The sequence below is a fragment of the Sphaerodactylus townsendi genome, linkage group LG13 (assembly GCF_021028975.2).
Source record: "Sphaerodactylus townsendi isolate TG3544 linkage group LG13, MPM_Stown_v2.3, whole genome shotgun sequence".
Taxonomy (NCBI): domain Eukaryota; kingdom Metazoa; phylum Chordata; class Lepidosauria; order Squamata; family Sphaerodactylidae; genus Sphaerodactylus; species Sphaerodactylus townsendi.
In genome coordinates, this window is record NC_059437.1 from 33226652 (window position 1) to 33246320 (window position 19669).

General features: G+C 45.9%; 1 protein-coding gene across 4 annotated transcripts in view; it reads right to left on the reverse strand.

Moving 5' to 3' along the window:
* Positions 1-19669, reverse strand: part of FRMPD3 (FERM and PDZ domain containing 3) — a 92774-nt gene that overhangs the window by 41485 nt on the left and 31620 nt on the right. For 2 of the 4 annotated variants that reach the window (XM_048514681.1, XM_048514679.1), the window contains exons 1-2: positions 8734-8814; positions 2791-2875 (exon numbers count right to left, since the gene is read on the reverse strand). In XM_048514681.1, coding sequence (XP_048370638.1) covers positions 2791-2875; positions 8734-8773 — 125 coding nt within the window. In that variant the 5' untranslated portion in view covers positions 8774-8814. Of the gene's footprint in view, positions 1-2790; positions 2876-8733; positions 8815-19669 lie in introns of those variants that run through there. The other 2 variants (XM_048514683.1, XM_048514680.1) reach the window with 1 other exon arrangement.

Consider the following 19669-nt stretch of genomic DNA (forward strand, 5'->3'; position numbering starts at 1 on the left):
GGACAAAACAGCCTTTGCCAATCACCCGAAGACCAGTTACCAAGAAAATAAACACACTTCTCTGGGGAGGCAGTCCCACCATTTCAAAGCCCAGCCACAAATGCCCACTCACCACACTTCTGATGGTGGGGAACGCCCAACCGATGATCTGATGAACCCTACAGGAGATGGTGCTGTTGGGGATTTGTTCTAGCAGTCCAGGGTAGTGCTAGGGCCGTGGTGGCGAACCTTTGGCACTCCAGATGTTATGGACTACAATTCCCATCAGCCCCTGCCAGTATGGTCAATTGGCCATACTGGCAGGGGCTGATGGGAATTGTAGTCCATAACATTTGGAGTGCCAAAGGTTCGCCACCACTGTGCTAGGGGCTCCCGGCACTGTGTCTTCAGGAGGGTTTCCCAAAGGTTTATGTACAATTCCAGATGCGCTCAGGTGTACATCTGAATGGCAGGAGCTGCGCTTCCAGCAGGAGCACACTGAGATGCTGCCAATGAAGAGCTGTCATGCACCCCACTCCTCCTTGTTCTGCTCAGGGACCTCTTGGTAAGGAGGGCTCCCCTGGGCATTCCAGGCCCAGAGATCAAGCACAGGGTCTCTGAATGCCTGGGCTGCCCATGAACACCTTGTGCTGTGTCACAGCATCCATGTTTTATCAATGCCCCTTTCAAAACTCTGCCTGCTTGGAAGAGGCAGTGCTGGGCAACAACCCATGACTGGTCATGGTCTGGAACTCATCCCAAGCCTGCCAGCCTTGCCAAGATGTTAGGTCTGAATGGCAGACAGTTGTTTCTGTACACTCTGCTGGCACTGCTGGCTGCATCACCAGCTGCAAGCATCTTCTTCTACGATGTATGACTGTGCCCAGCAGGAATTCCCCTCTTTGCAGCAAATCCTTCACGTCACACTGGCCTTTTCTGCCTCCAAGACAGCATCAGCTGTACGGGTTCTAGGGAAGGGGACCGGATTGAGCTCCATCAAGTGGTCTGCATACTAGGACTTCTCAGATTTGTTGTGAAATCATAGAAAGCTGACAGTCCATAGTGAGACAACAAGTATGCCTGCAAATTGCTCAAGTTCCCCAAAGACACAGGAATGAAAATGGCCTGAGCAGGGATTCAGAGGTGCATCCAAATGAAGCCTGCATGGTTTCACTTCTCCAGGGGAGGAAAAAGGTCTGGCTTATCTGCATGCATTTGCATTTTTCCTCCCAACCAAGCCTCCTTCTATAAGTGCAAATCCCTTTTACCTGGAGGCCACTAGTCCCCCCCCTTTTGGATTCTGCTGTGATTTTCAGCTTGTTTAAAAGCTTCTGTTCACTCTGCTTCGAGGTGTACAGAAGCACTGTGCAGAGCTCAGGATCAGAGTGAAATTATTCAGAAATCCTGTTCTGCCTAAAAGGCTTAAGCCTTATTTCAGGCTGAATTGCAACTGCTGACTTGCAAGGCTTAGCACTGAAGTGGAGGTGCAGGAGCAAAACTAGCAAGAGAAGGATGAAGTTGCACAGGAACTGTGTACAAAAATCCCCCCAGAATCCTCTCGTTGGACTCTGCATCCCATGCTGGGCCATTAATTCCTCAGTGAGATGTTTGGACTAAGGAGGCTCAGCTTGGAGTTGGCACAGCCCTCCTGTGGCTTGCAAATGCACCCAAATGATGCTCAGAAGACCCTCCCCTGAAATGGCCCTAGTGTAACTCTTCCATACCTTCTACTGGTACTGGGGGTTTATGACCGGAAAAAAGAACAGAGCAGCCAAAATGCAAAGTGGAGATCCATCAGCCTCGGATCCACGGAGCATTAAGGATGGAGACACCTCAGAAAGTCATTCAGATCAACTCCAGCAGCAAACTGGAGCCCAAGATCCAGACAGTTTGCACAGAGTGAAGCATAACCAACCCACATAAACAGATTTGAGGATGTGATATGCAAAAGACAGAAAAGGTCAGGCACACCAATGGCAGCCAAAATGCCAAGTGACAAAGGCTGTTTTAAAAGCCACATACACACTTGCCCCACTTTTCCATTTGATTAGGGGGGGGGGGGGCTGCAGGTCATCCTGTTGCTTTCCAGATGACAATATTCAGGTTTATTTTCACACCCAAAAGAACCAACAATGAAGGCTGAAAAGCCCAGAGCTTATGAACATTCCACAAACCCTGTAAAACAGTGTGACCCCAATCCTCAGGAGAGTTATACCTTTTTAAGTCCACTGAAGTCAGGGAGTTTGGAAGAGTGTAACTCTGCTTAGGATAGCACAGCACTGTTGGAAAGAGGGATCACCTTTGTGCAAGATTCAGCACAGCTGGTGAATTGCTTGGGGGAGTCACGGCAGAATGGCACTTGCCAAATTCCAGGCCTCAGGAACACCAGTGAGCAAAATGCTTCGTCCTTGCCCCTTTCTGGAAAAGATCCATTTGGTTACAAAATATTTCACCTCCACCCACTCTTTTTGTGTTCTCCGTTATGTGTTTTTGCTGACAGGTTAACAAGTCGACAAATCAATTTGACTGAATCCCAGATGCTGCTTCTCTCTAATAAATCTGATTGTAATCACTAGGGACCGGTGATGTTGTGGAGGGTCCACCTCTCTGATTGCCTGGTTCATGCAGTCACAACCCAACCTCCTCAGCATGGGATCCAACAGCAGGAAGGAATCTAAGCTGGCAGCCACAATCCACTCAGGAGAAGGAAAAGCCACCCTATTTCAAAACCCCACCCAAACTAAGCACTCCAGAAGTGGGAAAGGGAGAGGGGGATGGGGCTTGTCTACTTATGAGAAGCCAAATACTCACTGTCTGCGCCCAACAGCTGGCAGGAGAGACGACCTCCGGCCCTGTCCCCTCCTTTCCTTTTGCCCGGCACGGGCGATGGCGGCGTCTGTGCAGAAACAGAGAGAGAGAGAGAGAGAGACTCTGAGCACTCAAGCCTTCGAAATTCAGCATCGGCTGTGATCAGAATCTTAAAGAAGCGGCTGGCTCAGCCCCAGAACCATAACAGGGAGCGAGCTGGGGGAACACATGCTCTCCTTCGCAGCCTGCTAGAAGAACCGGTCAGCTTACTGCAGTCCTACCACATCCACAGCAGGGCTGTGGAGCATGAGCCACTAGGCAGTTCAGCCCGTTTCCCACCAGACCTATGGGCAAATGACCCCCCCCCCTTCACATTCAGGGTAGAACAAAGGGAGCAGCACTTTCCAATTAGGGAGTGCTTTGGTTTCTTGGAGCTCTCAGATGGATAACTGTTCCCTAGTAGGTTGGAGATCTCAAAGAGGGGTTAGCACTTGCCCAGAGAGAAAAGTCCACCATCTCTGCTGCTGAATTGCAATTCACGAGCATTTTAGAGATTGCCAAAAACTCAGATCACTCATTTTTTTATTTACAAATGTAGAAACTGAGGCGCAGAGAAAAGTACCATGTCCAGAAATTGCTAGAGCACTTTGGTTCTCACTGTTCATTTATACCTACTGATTTATTTCAGCATACACCAAACAGCCTACATAGAATATTTTGAATTACTGGCTGGCTAACCCTGGTTCCTGTCTCTTTGCCATCTCCAAGGAGGGGGGCTGAATGTAAAGTCCATCCCAAATCTGGTGTAAAACTTCATAAGAGGAACTAGTGACTGAGTAAGCACATTTTCATACACCAAAAGTGTAAATGGGGTGGGAACAGGGTTTGTGCTATATATGGGAGTGAGTTATCGTATGTTCCAAAAAGGAAATTGTTGCATATTTGGTGTAAGGAAGAGAGTTACCAGTTTTAATTCACTCATCAACCATTGCTAGGAACACCCAGTCAGCAACAGCAGGAAAGCCTTTGGCAAGGACCATAAACTGATGGAAAATATGGCCCTGCCTCCTCCCCTCCCCACCCCTCCCCTCCCATGCCCTCTAGTGCAGGGGACCATGCTGCTCAGACTCAGCACTATAACAAAGCAAAAAATTTATCCCCTTGGCTCTGATAAATCCACCGCCACGTTTATGTAACTACACACAGGCCTTGCATATGTTGAGTTTGGGAATGCTTCCAAACAAAAAGTTAGCATTGCTGGGGTGCCCAGCTAGGGTCCCCATCTCATTAAAGAAAAAACTTCTCCAGTAAATGTTGGTATGATCAGAAAAGCAGCTAGGAACATTTCTAAGATGCAGAGCAAGATCTACAACAATCTATTTCCACATGTGAAATCAAAGCCCATTCCCTGATTCCTGGTACACTGGAATTCTTGGGTCTCTTTTATCAGAACGTCTCCTCAGGACAACATCTTTATAATCATAAATAATACTGCTGGCTAACTAAGCACATATTAATTGCTCATGCAGCAACTTGAACTGAACATGCAAGCAACCTGTCCCCAAATCTAAATAGCACTTTCATGAACATTTAGAAACTCTAAAGCTTATTTTCTCCTCCTGTTTCAAAGCATGAGTTTATGTGTTTGCCAGCTAAGAATCTTCTGTGCATCGATTGAAGTCTAAGACAACTTCATGCCACAGTGGAGATACTAGTCTTTAAGATGCCATAAGACACTGAACTCAATGGGACTTACCCCAAATAATGAACTTATAGCCCAGTCCATATAGGGGTCGAAGCAGTGGAGGGCTGCACCAATGTGTTTGCCCTTTCCACTGGCATAAGGGGCACCCATGCTGGCAGAGGATACAAAAACATTGACATCTCACCACTCCACAGCTCTGCGGTGGGGAAACCCAGAAGTCCAGGCTGCTGTGGAGCTATTCTGTGTTCAAGCAGACATCAGGGCAATGGGAGGCAAGCAGGGTGTACCCGGGGGTGGAACTGTCAGCTTCCACTAGTGTTCCACTACAGGAATACTGACCCCTGCTCGACTTGTGCCATGTGTATGTGCAGAATAAACCTGTTTGTCCTATGGGTGGTGATAGAGTTTGGGCAGCCAGAGGGATTTAAACTTTCCCACCTTTCCATGCCACTTGAAGCCCCCATGGAGGTGGAGTGGTGACACGCGCCCCACCCAAAATCTGGAACGCACTGTAAGGATCAGAGCAAGTCAGAAGAGGCAGAAGGAAATGCCCTGCAAAGAACAGAAGTGTCAGGCTAGAAGATACAGTGAAGGAGATGACTGTATGCATACACTGCATCAGATATTTCATTTCAATCTTGAAGTCAACACATAGCAGAAGAAAACCTAGTCAAGGCAGCATCTGTCTGTTGGTTTAACATCTATGAAGGGTCAGCATGTTGTACTTGTTAGAGTACTTGACACTGGTTCAAATCCCCGCTCTGTCATGGAAACTTGCTGGGTGATGACTTTGGGCCAATTACAAACCCTTAATTTAACATACTTCATTGGGTTGCTGTTTTGAGAATTAATGGAGGACAGCTGAGTAAGCTACCTCTGCTCCCCCCTGGGGCGAAAGCCAAGGTACAAATGAAGTAAGTAAATAAATACATTTTGCGAGTCCCAATCTCTAGTTTAAGATCCATTAAGAGCCTGAAAAGGGGGCCTTTCCTTCTGCCCCCTTTCAGATGCTTTATATATTAATTTTAAAATATCCATAATGAATTCATTCAGTAAAAGTCGTCAGACTAACTGAGTCCCAGACATTCAAGAAAAATCAATTTAAGGAACAAAGCAGGGAACCCTGGATCCACTGCACACCACCGAAGGCTCATCCAAAATAATGCCTGTCAACAAGCTGTCTTGAAGTTGCAAGCAGCCCCTCAGAGCTATCCATGGTGCTGAAATGATCATGTTCTTGGAAACATCCACAGGACTTGAGCTACTTGGGCTGGTTGAGCAAGATTTCATTCAGAAAATGTATTTTTACCATTTATTTTACATTGAATGACCCAAAGTAACAGCAGCAGAAGGCATAGCAATGTGTATAAGGGTTTCAGAATGATTTCACTGAAAGAGGGGGAGGAGAAGAATAACAATAGAGAATGACCACTGGACATTTACTGTGAAGGGTCCTTCTCCTCTGAGCTGAGGAGGACATCTCTTCAAAGTGGGTGTTTCCCACCAGCTTGCTGGAGAGACAGGAAGTAAAACTTCAGCTTCCTGTTCCTGGTGGGAGACCCCTCCTTCTCCCTCAGTTTTGGAGTTTTCCAAAGAGCAGCAAAGGTAATGGCAGGACCACAGAAGAACCAAACAGGAAAAAGAACGGGTAGATGGAAGGGCAGAGAAATGGACCACACCAGCTAGGAACCTAACTATCGACCTAACAGGAAACTGAACAAACGTGATAACTTTCCCAAGCCCCAATGTTACTTCCCCCTGCAAGAGTTTCCCCCTCTGTGTTTATCTGTAACATTGGGCGGGCTATGATGGTGTCAGTGATGTCCTTGGGGTAGCCTAACCCCTCAAAGAGGCTGTGCTCAACCTCTATGTGGCTAGCTGCCACCAAGTTGGGTTGGGGTGGTTGATCTTGCCCTGTTGGAGAAGGTCCTCTCGGATGGGCAGAGTCAGAGGCTGAACATTCGACAGCTCCTTCAGGGAGGAGAACCAGGCCCTTCTCGGCCAAAAGGGAGCCACTATGATGACCTCTGCTTTCAGCAGCCTCACCTGTGTAACAACTTGGGCAAGACCAGAACTGGTGAGAATGCACAGAGGAGAGCTAAGGACCATGGGGCTGTTAAGGCATCTATGTCCTCTGCTGCTGGATGGAAGAACTGGGAGAAGAACTGCGGGAGTTGGTGATTATTGGGGGAGGCAAAGAGGCCCACCTCTGGAGCCCCCAGGGTGTTGCAGATCATCCGGAAGGTCTCTCTGTTCAACCTCCACTCCCTGTCTTGTACGGCCTGTCAACTGAGCCAGTCAGCCTGACAGTTTGAGGTGCCCTGGATGTGTTCTGCCCTGATGGAGGTAATGCCCAGGAGAGGACAGCATATGCTTCTTTATGCAGGAAGCCCAATTTTGAGCCCCCCTGTATGACTTGGCGGCGATGTTGTCAATCCTTATGAGGATGTGGGAGCCCTGTATGCAATTGCTGAAGGCAAGGAGGGCCAGACAGATTTCTCATAGCTCAAGGTAGTTGACTGAGAATTTGGACTCCTGCACTGACCAATGCCCCTGCACTGGGGTCCCTTCTAGTGTGCCCCTCCCCAGCCTGCAAGGCTTGTGTTTGTGAAGATCTGATAGGCATGACTCACCCAGTAGATTTTGCCCTGCATGATAATGTCATACTTGGTCCACCAAGCCAAGGACCCCTTGGCCATGCTGGGAACCATCAGCTGCACGCGATGTGTAATTGCAATGGGAGTAGAAATTGCTGGAGCTTCCTGGAGTGGAACCTGCCCCATTGGGTGGCCTTGGTGCTGTCGACCAGGACTTCCATCAAGCTTGCCAAGGTCATGACGGAAGAGGTACCTGAAGTACCTGAGTGATTAGTGACTTGATTTTGGCTGCCTTCCTCTCTGTGACAAAGAACAGGACAGTAGCTACAAGACTGCTTCTCCCTCAGAGGCAGGAAAGAAACTGAGGGAGAAGAAGGGGTCTCCCACCAGGAACAGGAAGCTGAAGTTTTACTTCCTGCCTTTCCAGCAAACTAGTGGCAAACACCCACTTTGAAGAGATGTCCTCCTGCTCAGGGGAGAAAGGGAAGCTGCTTTGTTTGAAGGCGGTCCCTAATTTAATAAGTGGCATCTTCCAACTGGGGAGATATCAGGTAGCTAGGAAAGACTTTTCTCAGGTCAAGCCTATGGAAAGCCACTGCCAGTCACAGTAAAACATTCCTGGGCTAGATAGACCAGTGGTCTAACTTGGTACAGCATCCTATGCTCAAAGGAGAGGGAACTTTGCAAAGTACATTCGGTCAGTTTTCCAAAATGAAGCTGGAAAGACAACAGGGAGAAAGGGCTGAGGAAAATGCTTGTTTGTTTATTGACCTAGCTTGTCCTTGAAGAAGCTCCAGGATAGTTTATGTCATCTTCCTTTTTATAACTACAACTACTCTGTAAGGTAGGGTGAGATAGTGGCCAGCCAGTGAAATACATGGATTTAAACCCAGATTCTAGCACAACAATTTAATCACAGTACTACACTGGGTTGTTGAGGGCATCAAATCACAAAATCACCAAAACATGATTTAAGGGGATCTTTGGCAGTTAAAAGGGACTCGGAGGCAAAATACTCTTTGATCAACAGTCAGGCTTGGCTCCTTGAAATCTGGATTCTCTCAGAATGCCTGTTAAAACATCATCAAGGCAAATTCTTCATTTAATTCGTACTAAATCTAATAGATGTAGGCATGCACAATCCCATGAAACCTGTGCTTGCTTAAAAACTGTACTAAATGGCACCAACTGTATACTAACAGAGCCACCAAACAATTCTTATTTATCAACACTATGCACAACTCCATGTTTACAGCTGAAAATGAACCACAGCATTTGCAAACAGATCTCATAAATCATTAAGGAGACCAAGTCCTGGTCTTACAAATTTATGTACCTTACTTCCCAAAAGCACACCAAACCGAACTACCCTTTTCTTTCTGGGAGCCCCCCTCTCCTGCTAACAATTCAACAGAAGTGAGCCTAGACGCTCAAGCTCCGTGCTCCTGTTATTTCAAATAGTTTTCACTTGAATTTCTCTAAAAGCCAATCCGAAAATTCACATCTCTCCCATACTTCAAATTTATAACACTGTACAATCCTATCATTTCCAAGCAGCAAGCACTTAAAGCACCCATCAAGACCTTCAATGCCACAGAAAATATATAGCTTCTACGGGGGCAATGAACGAAGATTTGCACCCACCTTTCCCCCTTCCACACTTGATGTTCTGGCGGCAGACCATGTTCCCCAAGTGAAATTCCTTCCTTCCATAAAACGTACCGCATGCAAAGGCACACCACAGTTAATGCTGCTGCGCAAGCTTCCTGGCTGCTGGGACTGCGTCCGCTTTTCTGTGCTAACTAAATGAAGCATGTTGGCCCAGATCTTTCATGGGGGGGTTCAGTCAGCCCCACTGTCTGTCTGCTGATCATAACCTGCAGCTTGCGGTCATCAGTCTGGCTATCTTACAGGGCTACAGGGTTTGATTTGGGGCCTGTCAAAAGCACACGGGGAAATGAGCCTCTGGGAAGGTTGAACTGGAAGGAGGAGAGAAGAGGTAATTCAAAGGGGAGATCCAGCAAGCTAAAAGTCAGCCAGCAAAATACTGTACCTAAAACAGTGGACTGCTGCAAGTGCTATGCAAATGTCAACAGTAATGCCAATAACAACAATAAGAACGACAATATTATTATACTTAAATCCTGTCAGAGGCAAATAGCTTTAAATAGAATCAGTAGCTATCAGTATCTCCTTTCAGCAGCAACATTTCCATGGAAAAGGAAGAGAAATGCAATGATTCTCATGAAGCTTGTCCACACTCAAATCTTATGAAGTGTTTACTTCAGAAGTTTTAGGCAGCCTTTATTCTAAATCGCTCTGTTAAACTGCTTCGAGTCAGCATAAGGTCGTGGCTAAGAGTGATAGACTCTAATGTGGGAAACTGGGTTTGATTTCCCACTCCACTTGAGTGGCAGACTCTAATCTGGAGAACTGGGTTTGATTCCTTACTACTTCAAATGAAGCCTGTTGGGTGACCTGAGCCTAGTCCCAGTTCTCTCAGAACTCTCTCTGCCCCATGTTTCTCACAAGGTGTCTGTTGTGGGGAGGGGAAGGTGATTGTAAGTCACTTTCTTAAAGGTAGAGAAAAAACAGAGTATAAAAACCAATGCTTCTTTTCCTTCCAAACTTTAAACTAATCCCATTGGGAGAGCAGTGGGTTCTAACCAATTAAAACAGTGAGACTTAAGTTTCCTTAAAAAGATGATATTTTTGGTCATCTACCCATTTCCTAGATGGTTCTTTTAAAATAGTTTCCCCCCTCTTTTTTTCTCAAGGAGAAATGCCCAACTTGTACAGTGCCAAAACAGTGTACAACCCCCAAATCATGCATCTTTCAAAGGAAACAAAACAAAGCCAGAAATGCCAAAAGTAAATGGACCAGCTAGATGGGAAGGTGACTCATGTGATGTACAATCCAGGCACAAGGGATGGAGGCAGTTGCTGAGAAAGGCACAAAGACGGAGCAGCACAGCCAGAAAATGGCCAACATTTTGGCTGAGGAGATGGTTTCTAGTTGAGTTACGTGGCTGCACTCAATTCTACACTGGGAAACTACTTCTGCATCAGAACCACTGCCAAGTTACATGCAGAATGAAGCTTATCCAGCTTGCTCATTGCTGCCCAACCTGAGAAGACAGTCAGAGCTCAACCATGTAGCACTGAGGAATTCATTTAATCCACAAGAAACTTACATGGGAGTGTCATTCTCTTCTTACAGCTCGCTTGGAAACATTGGCGGCGAGCAAGAACCAGAACTGACAAGGGAGTTAAAAGTACAAATCAGTCACATTCATAGCTGGGTATGGTCAGACATCAGCAGGTGTCAAATCTGAAAAGTTGAGCAGGGGTATTGATAACCAGTTCTCTCATTTGGAGAGGTTTGTGCTACTACTTTTGAAAAGCATGCTATTGTTGGCATGACAAGATCATTTCTGATGTAGGCAATGAGTGATTGGCAAGGCCCCTGCAGTTTTAGTTGTAGTCGGGATGCCAATTATGAGAGGTACCTTCAAGCACTAACCAAAAAGAAAGAAAATAGAGAGACTTCTTTTTTTTGTCAAGAGTTAAAAATTAGCTTGCTTTTTGAAAATGTAAGTGTGCACTGCCACATCACTGCTTGGGAACTGCAGTGAGTGGAGATGGGGGGGGGGGGGGTCCGTATCTTGACTAGGTCATCTTGCAATGCTCCTATCTCATCCATGTTTCCAATAATATTCAAAGTCAGTTTCAGGAACCAGGACAGTTTCATGAAGACCAAGCAATAGGCTAAAGTAATCAACTTCTAAGCATTCACCAACAGCCTCAGCAACCTCATCTTCTGCGTATCAGCCACATACATGGAGAAGCGGCACGTAAACTTGAAATATAGCATACTTTTAATTATGAACAGAGTAATAATTTCAAGGCAAGAGGGCTTAACCTGAAATTAAAAAACATGCGCTAGGAGCAGGGGAAATGCATATTACAAGACCATTACTTTCCAACTTTACGGCTTTGCTACCATGCAAATAATGTTTACAGAGCAGCCGTCACTTCCCTCTAAGCATTTTGTATTGCCCACCTCTACCTCATGAAGTTATTTATAAAAGTTACAGGGTCCACTGAACAAGTCTACAGGATGCAAAACAAATGCCAGTAGGTGGATGTGGTTAAAAAACAACCTTTTACTCAAAGTATCTGTATGAACATTTTTCACTCTGTTATGCGAAAACTGAATTTAGAGTCTTCGGATGCACAGAATCCTAGCTCAAAGCTGCCTTTACAGGTAGCACAGGCAAAGATACTGCACGGAATGCTTTCCTTTGCTTTCCCTTTTTCTTTCCTTCTAACAAGGCAATAAGGTGTGAGTTATGCTGATAAATGCAGGCCAATATGGGAAAGGGGCTCTGCCTAAAGCAGATGCAAGCAATGAGAGCTAGCAGAATTTTCTAGACCCCTTCCCCTCTGCCTAGTAATGTTCCACGAAGGAGGAAATGGTCTCTGGCCTGGCAGGGGGAGAAACAGCTCTCTTCTCTGGAAACAGAGTCAAATTTGGGGGAGTTACTAAGGAAGGCAGGGTGACGCTGAATCTGAAGAGAGGATCTGCTAAGATCTCTCCAACTCCTTGTCCTTGCAGTGAGTCAGCCACCTTGAGCCCACAAGAGGAAGGGAGGGATATCAATATAACAAAACAAGTAAACAAATAAGTAAAATCTATATGTGAAAGACTCTTGAATTTACGCTCCGCACTAACTCCCCCAGCACCACCACCACCCCGGCATCTTCCCCATGAAAACTATTATCGGTTTGATTTCCGTTCACATCTGAACAAGTAAGTGGTGGCTCTTGAAAGCTCATATAGAAATAAATGTAGTTAGTCTTTAAGGTGCCCCTGAATTTTTGTTTTGTTTTGCTGTGACGGACAGCTAACTCTTTTGCAGTCTGGCAGCCCAGCAGTCACCACCAGGCAAGCGCACTGATTGTTGTCAGCCTGTTGGTGGCAGCAGAAGGTAACCCTAAATGTGTTAGGGCAGGGCGGAATGTGCTGAAGAGCTGAGCACTCATTGAGGTCTAGCAGCTTAATACCTTGAACAGCCAAGAGAATTACTTGTCCCCAGTGGCAAAAACGTCCCCAGCCACAGTGGACACAACAGTAAACCTTACCTATAATTATGGCTTTTCTTTGACATATCTGTCAAGTTTTAACTAGCCCTAAATGTTTAAGTACACTACAGTGTTGGAGCAACTTAGAAACGAACAACTGCTTTTTAATTCTTTTTAAAGTTATAAACACTTTATCGCCATGATCTTCAAAAGTACACTGCATAAAATAGCTATGAACAGAAATTATGCGCATGAAAAGAAGCAAGTTGATCATATATAACCATTCCTGGAAGTGATCAAAGGGCTCCCATGGGGTCTGTCATGGTGGGGATGCAGCAAAGTCCTCTTTACTCACAAGAGCTTTTTCTGGTGAATCATATGGCTCACCTCCATCACTCCATCAGAGGGGACACGGGGAGAAGGTGTTGGTGACGGCCTCAGAATGCTCAAGGAACTCTCAGAGCAGATCTGGGTCCAGCCAAGTACTCAGTGGTGATTCTTGGGGTAATCTCCATGATGGCACCATCCAGAGGACTTCATTATAGGTTTCATGGAACTCTCCACCACAGCAGTCTGCTTTCTGACTGCCATACCTTCTGAAGGGATTTAGTTGGGAATCAGACCAAGGTCTCTTCTGAGTAATTGGCCAGAGGAAATGTATTGTGCATAATAAAGTTCACAGTACTTATGAAAAGGAAGGAGAACTTAAAGACTGCCTAGACTACACTGTTGGAAGACTGCAAAAGAAAGAGGCAGGGAACTATTAGCATTCCTTGGAGGCAGCAAAGTCCTTCCAATATTTACTTTCAGTGATGGCTTATGTTTTAAAAGCTAAGGCAACGAGGATGTAAAATGCACCCAGATTATAATTCTGAGCTGGGCAGTGGGAGACCTGAACCCCCAAAGAGCCACTAAAACCACCCTGCTGACACCAGGCCAATTGTAGTCTCAATTCCCCACCACCATAAACAAGCAAATGGATCCTATTCTGGAAACCTTACATCCTAGCTTTTTTTCATTTGCAAAGAGCAAGTTCTAACTCCCAAACAAAACTAAAGCTGGAAAAAAAGATGATTTTTGGTAACTAAGCAAAGAAAGTCTGGGTAAATTGCATATTGTTCAAGCTGTGGGATCAGTCACTCCCCATAGACTTGGCCTGCATTAAAAATAAATAAATACTTACGGCACTTGCAGCCTGGCTGTTTCGCCAAAAAGGCTGGAAACATTCTGAGCATGAACAGAGGGGAAATCGGAAGTTCAAAAACACGGGACTGGTGGACATTACAATCACACCCTTCTCCAAACAACAATTCCTAGCATCCTCTGGAGGATGCCATGACAGGGAAAGTGGCATAAAACAGATAGGACTTTGTAGTACAGAATATATGTGCATGTGGCCCCCAAGTGAAATGGCTTGCCAGATGTTTCTGCAGCTAGCATACTGGGGAAGGAGGGGGAAGGGTCTACCGATTGCATACAACTTCCTGTTAATATTTTAGGAGTTGCAAACAGGTATGTGTCCTCTGGAAATGAGACCTCCACAATCGTGGGCTGCAGCAGGAGATGCTAGAAGTTAATTTTATCATTCACAGTGAGTAGGAGGAGAGGATCAAAAAGACAAAGTGTCCTTTAAACCTATCAAGCTCAGCCACAACACCTCCCAGCAAGAATCATAACCAGCCAGCACAGAAGCACAGGGCAGTGATGGGATCTTCAGGCCACCAGGCCTTATGGGAGGAATAAAAAGAAAATGAGATATTTCATCCCAATCCAGCCTTCTACAGCAGCCAGACAGGCTTGAAGACAAAGGCAACATTTTCAGATGATTGAAGGTAAAGTAAAAAAATAAATAAAAGGCATCTTTTTGGCAGTGAGGGGCTTGTGTGGCTTCAGTTGCATTCCAAAAAATATCTCTGAGCTGAAGGTGCCAAGTGGGGGAAATAATCATCAATAATCAATAACTGACCTCTGGATTGGGGTCCCTGCTGGACCACTTTGCCACAGCCCAAGCAACACAACATTAGGGATCAATGCTAAGAAGGTCTATGCCAGGGGTCTGCAACCTGCGACTCTCCAGATGTTCATGGACTACAATTCCCATCAGCCTCTGCCAGCTTGGCCAATTGGGATGGTTGCAGACCCTTGGTCTCTGCAGAAGCATATCCAATTGAATTCCATGGGACCTTAGCTCTCAGGAAAAGGTCCTTCGGATTGCAGCCTTACTCATCAGTTTCTATACACAGTCAACAATAGGCCACTGCCTGTATCGTTTGGCAGCCGAAGATGGGATTAAATGGGCCTGGCCAAAGGAGGGAGCCATTTAGGAATACGTTGAAGGTCATCCCTCTTTGAAAGCTGTGTTGCTGACCTGCTGAGTGACACATTTGATAAAGAAACAAAAGGGACCGGGGACAATTTATTAGACCTGTTTTTCATACTCCATCAGCCTTTACAGTCCTGTTCTGCACAGCCCTTAAAAGAAGAGAACATTCTAAGAAATACTTTACAATGCTTTCAAAATGTCGTAAAGCAGAACTTCATACCAATATAAAGAGGCTAGAGCAGGACTGTTGCTCCTGGAAGCAACCAAACATCTCTGCCAGCAGGGACCCCCACCCAAAGTTGCTGTTTATGAACCCCAACAATCTTGTTCCCGTGTGGGGAAAGGAGCCCCTTAGAGGCAAGAGGCAGAAAAAAGGAGGTAGAACCAGAATGTTGACTTCACTTGCCTTTTTCTGCATTCTGTCTTTGTTAAAAAAAATTATACCCAATCCCATCAATGGTTCCCATGAGACTCATGTACAATCCCTATAATTCCCATCTCTACATCTGATAGACCAGTGATGGCGAACCTTTTTGAGACCGAGTGCCCAAACTGCAAGCCAAAACCCACTTGTTTATCTCAAAGTGCCAACATGGCAATTTAACCTGAATACTGAGGTTTTAGTTTAGAAAAAATGGTTGTATCTGAGGCGTGCGTTACTCAGGAGTAAGCTTGGTGGTAGTCGGTGGCTTTACTTTGAAGCAACTGTGCAACTCTTCCAATGGGTGAATCATGACCCTAGGAGGGTTTACACAGAAGCAAGCACCATTGCCAGCAACCGAGCTTACTCCCAGGTAAAGGATCGCGCTTTAGTTCTTCACATGAAAACTAATGGGGTTTAACAGCGCTTAACAGGGTTACCTACACTGCTCCCCCAAAACTAGGTCTTAGGTTTAATGCTAATAATCGAGCCCAGCGGCCCAGGTCAGCCTAGATGTGAGGGGGGGGGGGCCCGACTCTGCGCGTGCTCACAGAGAGGGCTCTAAGTGCCACCTCTGGCACCCATTCCATAGGTTTGCCACCACTGTGATAGATTAAGAAAAAGAGTTCAGGTCTTTCACTCACCTTGCTTCCCTTACCCCTCTTTTACTGTTTATTTTAAGGTAGAGGGTAGAAGCTCAGTGTTCTGCAAAGCAGGCAAGCTGTTTATCACAAAAGATGGCTGGAAATAAAGTAAACGGAAACTCACTTGTACTTTATTTTAGCTCTCTGGCTGTTCCCAAGTGGCTCAGCAGTATGTCCCACCTTACATAGAACAAGAAAAACCTATGGTTCCTTTCCCCAAATGCACCAGAGATCCAGGAGGCTTCTTGAAGTGGCTATTAGGCCAAACCTTGGTCTATTTCTATCCCCCTCAGACTACCTCTGAACCTGCCGCCATTGACTACAAGCAAAGGATTTGCTCATTCTTCTTACGTGGCTCATACTCACAAGCTGGAATGGCTCATGTAAGCACCTTCTACATATACAGAGAGCAAGAGCCCTCCCTAAACATCTGAGCCAGCAGTGTGATTAGTAGAAAAACTGTCTGAAACACCAACTGGAGATTATCCGGTGTGGTGCAAACAGGCTACAAACAGGCTAAGTGTCTGGTTGGACAGCATGCTTCTCAGGCACATATCTGATGAGACTCTACCCCATCTTGCCAACCTTGGGAAGTTTAAATTAAAAGACAGAACAAGGAAATGCAAGTTGAAAGCGGAGCACAGCCACAAGCATTATAGGATATGAAAGAAAAATGGCCAGCCAGTCCAAGTCCAAAGGCTGAAGGAAAGTTCATTCATGTTAATTACCACTGCATATTCAGCTTGGGCTTAAGTGCCTTTCCAAATGCACATCGCCCTTGATGGCATTTATGCCCACTCTTGTAGACAAGCACCGTATTCTCTTCCCATAAGCTGAGGAAATTCCTCTTGCTAAAGTGGAACATCTCCCAACAACACTGATTAGACATTCACGCAGCCACCGTGAACGTTTCCTTAATTTTTACATCTACAGCAAATCTACTCTACTTGCATTCATCATCCAAGAATGTATCTGCTTTTAAATGCACCAACACAAAATGAAAACGGCTGTTAAACGATATATGAATTATTAATGGAGGAGCTTTGCATCTCTTGTCAAATGATAAGCAGCAGAGCCCGGGATCTTGCTGCCGTATTAGCTGTCTACGAAGGCAGTTCCGCCATCCCAGTGAGGGCCCCCAGACTTCTTACAATCTTCTCAGATTGGCAAAGCAGTCTCCATGCTGGCTTTGTCTTGGCTCTGAAAGACCATCCCTCCTCCATGTGCGTGTGCATGTGCGTGTGTGTGTGTGTGTGTGTGAGAAAGAGAGAGAGAGAGAGAGAGCCCTTCCATGGATTAGATCTCCCCAGCTCCCCGGTAATGTATGTGTCAAGTTTCATAGCAACAGAACTTAGCATTCCCAGCACATTAAAATTGTGCCATTTGTCGAGTTCCTGCAGATGCTGAAGTAATTAGCTTGATCAGCCCATGCAAATCATCTCCGATTGGAATCATTCGTTATTTAATCTGATATGCACCATATTTGCCCAGGAAGTTTTCACACAGATCAATCTTTCGGGTCTCAGATACTGAAGGCGCTGAAAAAGCAAGGTGGGTGTCATGTGCCTATGCAAATGTCCCACATCTGCATAAATCAGCATTAGATGTGATGGATTGTGGGCAATCTTTAAAGAGTTCTCTTTTCATATAGCAACGGATCTGGGGAAAGGCCAACATGTCTCTTGTCCAATAGATTGATTCACATGCTGTTGAATTCGACAAGAAAGGGCTTTGCATTATCCTTGCCCTATTTTTGCAGCACTTTGTTACGGGATGTCACAGAGTTCAAAGAGAAACTCAGCACTCTAAAGAAGGCTGTATATGCAAATCCTTCTTCCATAAGAAGAGTACTAATTTTGCAAAGTTTATCTATTAAGAGCCAAACTGCGTGCTTCTGAAGTTTTAAGTCTGACTGGTGCTTTTTGGCCCTAAAGTGTGAGTGTGCTGACTGAGCCTATGGCACTAGGGAGAGGAGGGTTCGAACACCTTCCTTATTCCATTTCCCTTATTGTAAACGACACCCTTCTCCCCCACTTTTCATCTTGGAAGGGAAACAGTGGATAAGGAGGAGTTTTATACACCCCCCAGTAGGGCTGCCTAGAGCCAGATGCTCTACCATAGTTTCTTTTGGGGTGCCACTCATGGAACCCAGATATGATGTGTTGTTTTTGCTTCTGCCAGAGAAAACAATTGAGATCACCATGGCACAGGTTCATCCCAAATGTCCAACCCTCCTCCAAGGCCCCAGAGGGAGAGAAAATACCATCCCTTCTACCAAAATGCTCTAGACCATGGTTTGGCATTTACCATGCCTTGTTTGCTCAAGGTTTGCAGGGCAAACAGAGGTCTATATCTGATAGGCTAAGGACAAAGATGTATGAACAGTATTTGTCTGTAACAGTAATTGAATGGCCGTTTTGTATAGAAAAAGCTACTTCTGAAGGTAGCAATTCGGCCTAAAGAAATGACAAGGGAAAACCATTTCCATTTCTCACTGTGCCACCCCCCCCCCCACCGCCCCCCGGCGGAATTTAAAATATACCCCCCCACAATACATTTAAAATCTCTGAGGGACAAGGTACTAGGGAGGTAGAAGCACTTGGAACTCAAAGGTGGCTTGCAGAAAGGGTTAAGTGATGGCCAGAAGAGGTTTCTCCAGCACCCAAATGGCCACTGGGATGCTGTTGCGCTCATGACACATAGTGACGGAAGGTCAGTGGTTGAGCTTCTGCTTGGCATGTGGAAGGGCTCAGGTTCAATCCCTAGCACTTCCGGTTCAAAGGTCTGGAGCAAGTGATGTGACCGTTCTCTGCCTGAAACCCCGGAGAGTCAGAGCCAGTGGTGGGATCCAGCCGGTTCGCACCACTTCGGCAGAACTGGTCGTTCAAAGGGTGCTTGTAAACAACCAGTTGTTAAATTATTTGAATCACACCACCAGAACCGGTTGTTAAATTGTTTGAATCCCAACACTGGTCAGGTCTACTCTGAGTAGACAATGCTGACTTTGGTGGACCAAACATGCCCAGCATTTAATAGCTGCAGAGAGGATTGGGGTTGTGCTTTACTTCTTATCAGAGCAACCAGCCGCATCGTGGGTCCTTCTATGCTATGCATAAGGCTGCCATTTAAAGAAAGGTCCCAGCTGCTGGCAGCAACGACACAGAACCTGGGCCCTGCATCTGGAAGCCTCTCTTGCCCCTACCAGAAGCTTCCTTGGCTGGCTGGCTGGCTGGCTGGCTGGCTCTCATTCTCTCTCTCTCTCTCTCTCTCTCTCTCTCTCTCTCTCGCGTGTTTATTATCTGCAGGCCTATTAAGAATCGTCCTCATACGCACAGTGATCTCACTGTTCAGGCTACCTCCATCACTCATCCCACTGCCATCAGCATTTCAGTTGGGGGTGGCGAGGGTGTGTGTGTGTGGAAATGCAAGGCTGTGGAATGGCAACAAATCCCAGCTTTTTGAAGGCCTGGCTGGGGATGGATAGAGCGTCTAGACGACTGAAGTTAAATGTGAAAAATGAGCTTTCTTAATAGCAAAAGCGAGTGGGCGAGGCCGAACCCCAGGGGAGGGGGCTCCTTCCCTACTAGCTACTGCAAAGTCAGGAGGGTAGTGGGGAGAGAAGGAAGGCCGGGAGATTGATATGAGACTGCCCTACAGGAAATCAGATCAGGCTATTGCCATTTGGACCTTGCAGGATTCTACTGTTTTCAAATAAAATGACCCTCCATTGTTGGCCTCTTCCCGAAGTGCAAGCACTGTCACCTAGCACCAACCACAATTAATCTAGAGTCTGTGAGCCTTTCAGCATCTAACATGAAAGGCAGACCTGATAGGGTCTTAAGATCTTGACCTGGAATACATGTTTTTCTTCTCCATATTTAATTTTTAAAAAATAACATGTAGCTTTAGGAAGAGTTCTAATGAGCTGAAAAGCTTGCACAATGTTTTGTGTCATTTTAGTTGGTCCTTTTTGTGCAGTCAAGCCACAGGCATCTAGATGGTCTGCCCCACTGATGGCCTCTCAACGCAAGCTTGGGTTTTCCGTTCTGCTCCCACTCCTGGACCTTCCTCCTACATTTTTCCTAGTAAGGAAGAGCCTCCTTGAGA